Below are 11,763 nucleotides of genomic sequence, written 5' to 3'. Positions count from 1 at the left end.
CATGACTCTTCCCTGTATGACATACGGTCTTCCCATGTGCCTCCCCCTCTCCCTACGCCTTCCTAGCCCTGTCTGTCTTCCACACTAAAGCTCACACATGTGCATGAACACATATACACACACACACACACACACACACACACACACACACACACACACACACACATATACTGGCATGACTCTTCCCTGTATGACATACGGTCTTCCCATGTGCCTCCCCCTCTCCCTACGCCTTCCTAGCCCTGTCTGTCTTCCACACTAAAGCTCACCCATATTTTTGATAACAAATAATTAAACTTCAAAGATCATATTAAAAAAGCATTCCTAATAATGGGACACATTAAGTGTTTGAGAAAGTACATTGATATACCACATACATATTGTAAAACGCCAGAACAGAAATAGTCACCCTCTTCAGGAAACACCTTGTTCAGAACCATTCTCAGGAGAAAAGCCTACTTAGTGATGAGCCCTTTAATGGGATGCTCACCCTGAACAGCCTAGCTACAGGAAGGAAGCACTGCAGTACCCTGAGACAAGGATGTGAAGGAAGGGAGGAAGGAAGGCAGGAAGAGTGAGAGCAGGCAGCCACTGCAGAAAAGCATGCTGCACACCGCAATCGCAACCAGGCCCTAGGGCAATAAAAATGCACATACGTCTTTGATTTTCACTGTAAACTCCTTTTCTCGTACATGCTTCTTCACCTTTGACATCTGTGCTGACTGTTCATGCTCTTCTTTGACAGCAACGGCTGGGGGTGTGGGGACGCTGGGCTCGCTGTGTTCTGTAGCTGCTCCGGGGCTATCCAGCAGTTTTGTGGTATAGAAGGACGCCACCGTGTTAGCATCATAATGTCTTCTAGCTGACGGCCACTTCCCTTTCAGAACTGTCTGACAAATACTGTCCAGGCGGTTGATCATTACCCGGTCCTAGAAAAGCAGGGAACATCAAAGTATTCTTTAGTACTTAGGCCAGACCTTTGCAGATCAAATAACCTAAGAGCTTTGATGGTTTAAGCCAGGTATAACTGTATGTAGTATGCTTATATATTCTCATATGTATACATAATCATTCTGTACATTATTTAAGCACAAATTCCCTTTGGTGAAGTTCAAAAGCATTATATCACAAAGATATATTTACTATTTTAATATTTTATTCCTTTAACGAAGTCTTACGCATTCTAGGCAGTCCTTGAAGTCACTAAACTTCCCAAGGGACCTCCCACTTGCTTGAATTATAGAAATGGAATATAAATGTGAACCACAATAGTCGGTTAAACCTGAGGCTCTATGCATGTTAGCACAGTGCTCTATTAGTGGAGCTGCCTTTACAGATGCAGGGTACAAAAGTAATACGTAGGAATATAGAAAGAGAACAGGCTCTTCCATTTCTAACTTCTCAACCTCATTTCCAAAGGTGCCCTGTATTAGTCTAGTCACACATGGGGATTACAGTCATACAGCTGGAGCTGCTTGTACCACCGAATGTACCTATTTAAAATGAGCTTTTTGGTAGGATACAACAACAAATGGCATTTACTGTCCTTCATTCTTTTTTTTTTTTTATCATCACACAGACCTTTATGGGGGACACACACACACACACACACACACACACAAAGGACACAGCCTCACTTCCATAGCTTCTTGATGGACATGTTTTTCTCACTATCTTTTTGTATGGCCTTAGCTACTGCCATCTCAAAGTCCTCCTGAGTAATGTGGACACGCCATTCCCGCAGGGTGTACATGCCAGCTTCTGTGCACACACCCTTCACTTCAGCCCCTGAAGCTCCCGGCATCAACTCAGCAATTTTCCTCAGGTTGATCCCCCTGGTCAAGTTCATTTTCCGAGAGTGGATTTTCAAAATGTCCAGCTGGGCCTCCTCATTGGGGGGTGGGAATTCAATTTTTCTGTCAATCCTCCCAGGACGAAGCAGGGCAGAGTCCAGGATATCAATTCTATTAGTAGCCATGATAACCTTGATATTCTTGGTGGCCTCAAAGCCATCCAGCTGATTGAGCAGTTCCAGCATCATGCGCTGTACCTCACTGTCGCCTCCAGAGCCCCCCTCCAGCCGTGAGGAGCCAATAGAGTCAATCTCGTCCATGAAGATGATGGATGGAGCATGTTCTCGGGCCATGACAAACAGCTCCCTCACCATTCTTGCCTCTTCCCCGATGAATTTCTGTACCAGTTCAGAGCCAGAGACACGAATAAAGGTACAGTCTGTATGATGAGCCACAGCGCGGGCCAACAATGTCTTCCCAGTGCCTGGGGGTCCGTAGAGCAGGATTCCCTTTGGCTGTGCGATGCCCAGTGCTTCAAAGAGCTTGGGGTGCTTCACGGGCAGCTCGATCACTTCTTTAATCTCCTTGATCTGCTTGTCCAGGCTGCCAATCATCTCGTAGGTTGAGTCTGGCACCTTCTCCACCATCATTAGTGACACCAAAGGGTCCACCTTGTTAGGTAAGATCTTATGCAGAGTGTAGCTGTCATTTCTTAGAGCGACCCGACAATTGGGCGTCACATCATTGATATCAATGTTCTTGTCCACATCAACAACAAATTTGCCCTCAGGATGGACCTTGACTAATACTTTTTTCTTATCCATGGCCCTCACGACTTCTCCAACGTAGGAGCCCTGTTCCTGCAACAGCTGCAGCTCCTCCTGCAACAGGTGAACTTTTGCATTCAGCTCATTCCTTTGTGCCTACAGTCTATGGAGATTCTGGCTTTTATCATTTACAATCAACTGGAGTTCTTCAATCTTGGACAGATAATATTGATGGAGTCCACTGCCTGCCTTCCCCTCTTCCAGTTCCATCTGCTCTGGCCCATCAAACGCCATCTTCCCTCCACTGTCCTTCATTCTAAACATTCTAAAGTTATACCGAGAAGCATACACATGTATGTATAATGCATTTAATAGGCAGTAATAATTTAACCTTTTGATGCAAACACCAAAATGTCATCGTTAATTTATAGTGACCTATTTTTTCACCTAAGACTATCCACCATTAGGTCAGATGTGGTGGTCACACCTTTTATCCCAGATTGGCAGGGGCAGGGGGCAGACAGATGTCAGAGTATAAGTTCAGTCTGACTGCCAGAGCCATACAGTAAGACCTGGTCTAAAAAACAAAAACCAAACAAAACACAAAAGAATGTTTACCATCAAAGCTATTCAGAAAAGGAAAGGAGAGGAAAGGAAAGGAGAGAAGAGAAGAGAAGAGAAGAGAAGAGAAGAGAAGAGAAGAGAGAGAAGAGAAGACATGTCTCAGCAGTAGCCTCTTCTTTTACCTTTGGCCAATATGAGGCTGCCAGCGTATATCCACCTTGTAGCAGGCAGGCAGGCTCTGGCGTGCCATTGTTTGCCTGGAAACTGTCCTGAGTTTCATCTTGGGTCGTGCTCAGTGATGCGACGCTCTCCTCATCATAGGCTTTCCCGTGCGGCGTGCCTTCTAAGGACAATAGTTACAGTCACCCTTTAAATCTACATCAAACAACTTATGCATACCTTTACAATCCTATGTAATTTCTTCAATTCCCCACAAGTTTCCTAATAAGATAACTCTTAGCATGCTTGATGTCAGAGCCTGGGGAAGATGGGGCTCTTTAGGACCGCCAGAGCCGTCCCTGTGCAAGCTGGATGCTGACTCCTTTCCTTGTACCTGAACTGCTGTTGCAAAGGCACCCCAGAAAAAAGTCACCTGATGCTACTCTGCTGAGGGGCATAAGCTCTTCCTGTACATCCTTCTACAGACTGTAGGCGGCAGTATGGAGTATGGTACTCTTGTTTGTCTATTTAATCTAAGGTTCCTGATGGTTGCTCATAATAAACTTGTTCTGGGGAAAGCAGTAAATTTAAGGCAGTCATAAAGAAGGCAATCCGTTACACAAAACTTCAGACTCCCCTGTTCAACTAATCTACAGAACAGGGATTATGTAAGTAACTCCAGTCTCCAGTCTCCTCAATTATGCTTTTCTAAGAAAATTTATAAGCATAAAGTTTAAGCTTACAAAGTTAAGCATGCTTCAGTTATATAAATCAAGTTCTATACATTTTCACTTGAAAAGCTGTCATAAAGATAACAAATGTGTGCATGTACCTCGCTTCTGGACATCTTCTTCACTGTCACTTTCTTCTGATGATGATGAAGAAGATGAGGAGGAGGAGGAGGAAGATGAGGAGGAGGAGGAAGATGCCGAAGAACAAGATGAGGATGAAGAAGAGCTAGAGCCTGATCGAGAGTGTGAACAAGAGGAGGAGGAAGAGGAGGAGGAGGATCTGGAAGAACACGATGAGCGCTCAGAATCAGAGTCAGAATCAGAACTGGACTCTGATCCTCTTTTGTGGACTCTCTGTTTCTTAGAAGCTGGGTTTGGAGTTAGGGGTTCTGTTCTGGCTGCAACCATGCGTCTGTCTGTTTCACTTTTCCCACCAGATTTCTGGTCTCCAGTAGCCTGTGATAAAACACCATTCTTTGGACTTACAGGCTCAGATTTAACTCGTGTCCTTGTTTCCATAGAAGACATAGATTCTTCTTCAGAGGACTGGGGCTCTTCTGTGAGGCTTTCACTCTTAACTTTCATATCCTCTAGAAGAGTCCCTTTAGCACCTAGCAGTCTAGGCAAAGAGGTAAGAGGAGAAGCAGAAAGTGCTACTTGGTATTGCTGTAAAAGTGGGGTAGCAGTCCTTGAGTGAGCCGCCTTACTCTGATTGTAGTTCCTCTGAGCTGCCATAAACGAGAGTTCAGGATCACGCAGAATGTGGTAGTCGGTCCGGCTGACTCCATGTTTGGCAGCACCAATGAGCAAATCCCTATCATGAGAGCCACACTCCCACCAGATAGGTAAGTCTGGATTTGGATGGCAAAGCTTCAAGCGTTCAAACAACTGTGGGTGACGAAGAGCCTGCTCCCGTACTTTTCTTAGAAGTTCAATGCGATATAAAGTCCTAGAAGCACGTTCTTCTGTGATTGGTTGAATAAAAATATTTGGATCGACCAATTCTATATTGAAACAAGGACCAAAATATTAATCTCAAAAATGCTTTATGGAAGATTTAACACACGATAACTTTAAAAGCCTCTACACAGTATCACTATAATTTCTAGGGCTATAAATGTGAAAAATTGTTTTTAAAATTACTAAAATCATGAGACAAAATATGAATATTTTAAAATGAGTAACATGATCATTTCAGAAGTATATTGCCATAAATAGGAATTTTTAAAAGAACTTTTCTAACCTTACCTGTAAATACATCTAGTGATACCCAATAAACAAGTGAAATCTGTTTATTAGAAACAAAATGTCTTTGTAACCTAAGTTACCTTATGCAAATTTCGTAACGCATAAGGTAACTTAGGTTACAAAGACATTTTGTTTGTTTGTTTTTTAAACCAAGGTCTCTGTCTATATACCTGGCTGTCCTGGAACTCACTTGTAGAGTAGGTTGGCTTTGAACTTAGAGATCCACCTGCCTCTGCCAACCCACATGTGCCATGCCACCATGCCTGGCAACAACAGGATTTTTAACGTTTGTGGGAAACATGACATGAGTTACTAGGGAACAGAGTTCAGCTTCAGCATTGGATCACAGGACATTTGTTCTCGTGCGGTCCTACCTTTGGTTTTGGTTAATGGCTCTTGGAAATCACTTACAAAGATAATGTGTTACTATACTAATACAAGAACCAACCTGTAGAACTCATAATAAAAACATGTATAAAGTTTGAGCAAAAATAAAGTATTGGGTTTATAGTTTATAGGTTACAACCTATAAATGACTCTAAACGAGGAAGACTTCTTCCTTACAATGGACTTTCAGAGAGAATCTATTGCACACAAGATTGAGTATACAGAAAGCACTAAAAAAATAGATTAATTTTTTGATTATTTTTTATTCTATGCATCTAGATTTTTTTGCCTGCACTCACATGTGTGCAACTATGTGTGTGCTTGTTGCCTAAGGGGGCCAGGAAAGGTTGGTGAGTTTCCTGAAACTGGAGTTCCTGTCGATTGTGGCCTTCATGTGGGTGCTAGGAGTCAAACCAGAGTCCAACAAAGGAGTAGCCTGTGCTCTCAACCACCGAGTCATCTTCCAAGCCCACAAACAGATTTTTTAAAGTTTGAGCAGAAATAGGATTTGTGAGATTGCAAGCTACTTATTAATTACATGGGAAACATAAAGTAGAGAAATACATCATAAACTACATTGGCTTAGTGATCCATAGGAGTACCATCCTGATGGCATAAACCTTACAACATTATTAACACAGAACCTGCAACAAAGTGGGCACGGGGACACACAGCTTTCATCCCAGCACTGGGGATGCAGAGGGAGGTACATCTCTGTGAGATGGAGGCTAGCATACATAGTGTGCCAATCAAGAACTTGTTTCAAAAAAAAAAAAAAAAAAGAAAGAAAGAAAGAAAGAAAGAAAGAAAGAAAAGAAAAAAGAAAATGACACACTGTCCAATCCTATGAAAACTCAAATTGGAACAGAAGGAAATATGGCAAAATGACTTAAGAGACTTAGGTCCTGTACAACGAGGAACAATGAGAATACCCAAGTAACACTTGGGGGTCCGAGAACACAAATGTCTGTCAGAGAAGCCAAGTGTGGGAGAGATGTCTGTCATCCCAGCTCTGAGAAAAGAGGCAGGAGGACTGTGACCCACGGCAAGTTGAATTACAAGTGGGGACAAGGCCACTTGAGCTATATGGCAAGACCCTGTCCCAGAACAAGCATCAATTTCCTCCCTCCTGAAATGTATAGGGGTAAAAAACAAATCAAAACAAACAAACAAACAAAACAGGTAAAATTCAAATAGCTGAATCCAAGGATTCAGTGAGCATACTATTTGGGAGGCTGAACTGTATCTGTACTGAATATATATAATTTGTTTTTCTTGCCATTATTTTCTAGTAACACAGAATAATAACTATTTATTTAGTACCTACATTATACATATGAATAAAGCAGACTGAAACTACCCTGAATTTCCTGGCGCTGGATAATCAAGAGATTTGCTTCATGATTTGGCAAACTGGCAATAAATCTGTTAGGAAATAAAAGCAGAACCACAAGCGCAGCCCTACCCTGCTTTTGTGTCCATCCAATTCTGTGTCCTGTTTTTACCTGAAGCCCATCAGGCACAGTGTGCACTGCCCTCATGCTCCTGGAGGTGTGGCCGGCACTGGAGCACAGCAGAATGACCAGGGGCTATATCTTTAAAGAAAGCTCAGTTGCCTAAAGCTCCTTAGCTAGGATGGGGTGTTTGTCCATCCCCCTCTCCGGGTTGGGGTTACAGGCTGGAACCATTTAGAGAGACTGGAAAGACTGTAAGAGCCAGAGGCAGTGGATGGTTACAAGGGAGTAGTGCTTTCTTGAAACAGTACAATTTACTTTCTTTTTGGTTTTTGTTAGAGACAGGGCCTCTTTTCCATAGCCCTGAGTGGCCTGAAACTTACTACGTAGACCAAACTGGCCTTGAACTCAAAGATCACCTGCCTCTGCCTCCTGATGCTAGAATTAAACAAGTTGTTTTCCTAAACTTTGGTGGGTGTTTTTACTCTTTATCTCACTGCAGCAATAGGGCCAAGAGACAGGAGTCTATCAATATAATTTGCTTACAGTTCTAAAAAGTTAGAATTTTCTAAATTTATTATTACTGTTTCTTTGATTTATACAGGGGAAACCTTACACATACCTTCTTTGGAAGGAAGACGACAAACCCTCCGGCACATGGACATGAACGCACACAAATACTTCTCCAAGCTGTTATCAGTTTTCTTGTGTAGCCTAGCCAGAGCTCTGAATTTTGTCCAATCAAACTGCCCTCTGTCTGGGTCAAAAACGACTCCAAATGTAGACACAACTCGATAAAAGTCAGCTTCTTCTCTCCTTGTCCATCTATAATGAATCAGATTGAGATTAAAAAAATACATGCACACATCACTAAAATATTTATCAATGGTGAAAATAATGGCTGTAACATAGATTTAAAATGCTTATAGTACTTGAATGCCTTACAGGATCAAAGCCAGATTTGATCCTTGAAATAATTTTAAAATTCTAGTTGACTTATCCATCCATAACTTAATTGATATATACTGTCTGTGCCTTCAGTCACTGCCAACTGGCTTCTGCATGTTTACTAAATAAGAAAATATGCATGGAATACAAAATTATATGACCCTGTCCCTAAGGAAAATGATAAGTGTTTTAAGACAGATTTGCAGTATGAAATACCATTATTGCATGTGCTATAGAAAGAATTTTAGGAGGGCAGAAAGACAGACTTTAGTGATCAAGAAAATCATCAATGTGCCAGCAAAGATGGCTCAGTAGATAAAGCACTGTTTGCCACTAAGTCTGCTATAGGATGCAGATGGTGCAAAATGAAGAGAGGCTCTCGCAAGCTATTCTCTGATGCACACACATCTCACCCCACACAAGTAAAATAATGTAGAAAACAAACAAAACAACCCAACCCGCAAACGCATCCTGGGTGAGTGGAGGCATGCTGGAGAGTAAGATGGGTGAAGGTTACACTGTGGGTGGAGGGAGAGGCATGGATAAGTAAATCAGGAAGTGCTCTGCACCTCAAGGGCTGACAGGTATTCCAGGTTGGCACAGACATAGCTTCCATTGAGAACAGAGCAAAGATGAGTTGGGTCTAATTACAAAGCTCTAAGGCCCGCCTAATGCAATTTTCAGGGGAGAGCTTCTGACACAGAGAGGGAAGTTTTCATCAGAGTCACAAAATTTCATACTACAGTATCCATCTGCACGCTAGTGTCCTTGCTTAACTCATTCAATTTTTGTGTTAAAAAAAAACCCCAAAAAAACAAAACCAAAAAAAAAAAGGCAAAGATTTTCAAATAATGTCAATGGCTCATTTTATCATAGTCACACATAATTGTTCATAATATTCAATTCTCAGAACCCATGTGAGAATTTAATGTGGGAGCTGGAGAGATGATTCAATAGTTAGAGCACTTGTTGCTCTTGCAGTCCCCAGCACCCATATGGCAGTTCACAATCATCTGTAATTTCAGTTCCAGGGGATCTGATGCTGCCTTCTGGCATCTGTGGGCACCGACACACTCATATATGCAGGCACAGTGCTCAAACACATGAAAGGGAGCGGGGAGTAACGTAGCTATGATGTAAAATAAAATACAGGCTGAGACACGGAGTTAGGATTGTAGACCTGGGTGCAAAGCACACTGGGAAACGAAGGTCCTGTTACAAGATTATTCAGAACAGAAAGAAACATGAAAAATGGCACTGATTATCATCACAAACTGCAACTGAGACCGAGGTACACAAACATGCCATCACAACATCTGCGCACTACTTTACGTAATGGCTTAATTTAGTTAAGTAAATGCTATATGAGCGCAGAAAGGGGGAAATGATGTTATCTAATACTTATTAATGTCTACTTGAGCAAACCACATGGGCTATGTTATGGACCAGACAATGAGAAAAAGGGTTTTTTGGGTAACAGAGACAAAAATAAACTGGGGAACTAAAGCTAAGTATGGCATTCTTGGCTGGAGATAACTGTAGTAAGGCTAGAAATGCAGAGTAAAGCATAACAAAAGAGGGCTCCTCCATTCAGATCACCGATTGCTTTCACAGAGAACGCAGCTTCCATTCCCATTCCATGGCATCTGATGCCTTCTTTGGGCCTATGTATGTGGGCACTGCATCACATGATGCTCAGACACACATGCAATACACAAAAATAATAATAGGGGCTAGAAAGATGGTTTAGTGGTTAATAACACGTGTATTTCCAGAGGGCCCAACTTTGACTTGCAACAACCATATTGGGTGGCTCCCAAGTGCCTTTACTCCTGGTCCAAGGGGATCCAACAGGCCTTGCCTCTTCAGGCACCTTCATTCCCCTGGACAGACCCACAAGGTAATAGTAATAGGAAGCAAATCTTAAAAAAACAAAACAAAACATAAAAAACCCCAAATCTTTAAAAACCCCAACCTAATTGTAAGAATCTTTGGACTCAGGCTTCAGGACATAACATTTTCTACCTATGCAAAACAATGAACAATCAAATGTCATAAAAACCCTACTATTTCATGAAAATTAATCCACATCTAACAGACTAAAGGGTGGGCACAGAGGACATTAACAGTTTCTACAATTCATTACCAGTGGAGATGAAATCTGTATCTCTTCCCTTTAGTCTAGGCTGGTTCTGTGAGAATTTTGACCACAGGAAGGTGGCGGGATGACATTTTGTAACTGATTAAGAATAGACTTTAAGAAATCTGCAACCTCTATACCTAAATCATCGGCAGTTTATTATATGTCCTGGCAACCAATGGAGCACACCACACCCAGTACAAAGAGAAGTCTTACACTATAATCACTGTTTATTTTGTAGGATACATTTGTCTGTGCATATATAAATAACAACTAAAAAACCCCTTAGATGCTGTACACCAGAGTGAAAAGGGAATCAGCTTAGTGTCTCCTGACAAGGGAGCGGCTCTGTAAAGTTTAGAGTTTCTGTGCAATAGACACTTAGACACTATTAATACCTCATTGTATAAAGTGCTTTCCCTCTGACCTCCTGAGGCATCAGGAACATATGCATACACACATGTAGGTAAAACATGCACACAGAAAAACACGCATGATTAAACCTTGGAAAGATACTTTACGGAAAGAAGTTGGAACTTTTGTGGTTGAGAAACTTTCCTGTCTTGCTTTGTCTTGTCTTAAGACAGGGTGTCTCTACACAGGCCTAACTCTCGGGCAACTAACTCCCTTTTAGACCAGACTGGCCTCGAACTCACAGAGATCCACCTCCCTCAGACTCGAGACTGCTTGGCTCCCCTGTCTTAACGTCTCTCACTTTCCCTTCAACAACAGCAGTTCCAACAATTCACCCTTTTATAAAGAAGTGAGTTTGCTTTCCATTCATTCTTAAATTTTAGAAATGTTTTAATGTGAAATAAGATAGGCAAGTTTCTATCATAATTTAAGTTTTGGATCTATTGATAATTTAAAATTGTATAAAGAAATGTTATCTATGCCTTTATTAAATATTTCAATGTTAGTAAAGACATGAATGAAATATGAATTATAAACATAAGACATAATCTTTCCTAGTTTTTTCATAATTCTGCTTCTGTAAGTGAATGAGTATATGCATGTATGTACGTGAGCCTTTTGTTCTGGCCAATCAGGATGATAGTTTAAGAACTTCATAATCGTCTGAATGAACACATGTCCACAGATACTGTATATTAAAACTGCTACGGTCTTACCTCTGCTGTCTTTCAATCTTAGCTGCCATTTTAGGGTTCAGGGCAGCTTCTTCGTAAAGAGGCTGCATGGCATTGGCAGGCACTGAGAACGTGGGTTGTATTTGCTGGATGTGTCTGTTTTTATTAGTTCGCTGATATGCAGTGATGAGACGTCTTAGCCGTGTGGTCAGAGCTGACGGGGTAGGCCAATACACTTTATCCCCTTCCATCAATTGACCCTCTGTATTTAAGAAAACTTATATTAAAAACAATGACAAAACCTAAGCAGATATTTATTGTATGACACTCACAAAAGACAAAACTTTGTATTTGCTTTTTTTCTTTCAATCTGATTATAGGAAGTAAACAATCAAGTCTTTCTTTATCAAAAAAAAAACAAACCACTGGGTGTGGTAGCACACACTTTAATCCCAGCACTCTGTACACAGAGACAGCCAGAGCT

At 41.5% G+C, this 11,763-nt stretch overlaps 1 protein-coding gene and 1 pseudogene across 11 annotated transcripts in view; both read right to left on the bottom strand.

The window, feature by feature from the left end:
• The window catches only part of Chd9 (chromodomain helicase DNA binding protein 9), a 221,387-nt gene that overhangs the window by 17,454 nt on the left and 192,170 nt on the right, over positions 1–11,763 (bottom strand). For 8 of the 11 annotated variants that reach the window (XM_029480612.1, XM_029480614.1, XM_029480613.1 and 5 more), the window contains 5 exons: positions 11,322–11,541; positions 7,726–7,928; positions 4,116–5,018; positions 3,307–3,467; positions 657–929 (listed from right to left, as the gene is read on the bottom strand). In XM_029480612.1, coding sequence (XP_029336472.1) covers positions 657–929; positions 3,307–3,467; positions 4,116–5,018; positions 7,726–7,928; positions 11,322–11,541 — 1,760 coding nt within the window. The remainder of the gene's footprint in view (positions 1–656; positions 930–3,306; positions 3,468–4,115; positions 5,019–7,725; positions 7,929–11,321; positions 11,542–11,763) is intronic. The other 3 variants (XM_029480617.1, XM_029480620.1, XM_029480616.1) reach the window with 2 other exon arrangements.
• LOC110299808 lies at positions 1,634–2,940 on the bottom strand (annotated as a pseudogene).

This window comes from Mus caroli, chromosome 8, assembly GCF_900094665.2.
Source record: "Mus caroli chromosome 8, CAROLI_EIJ_v1.1, whole genome shotgun sequence".
Taxonomy (NCBI): Eukaryota; Metazoa; Chordata; class Mammalia; order Rodentia; family Muridae; genus Mus; species Mus caroli.
This window is presented reverse-complemented; position numbering and strand designations above follow the sequence as displayed.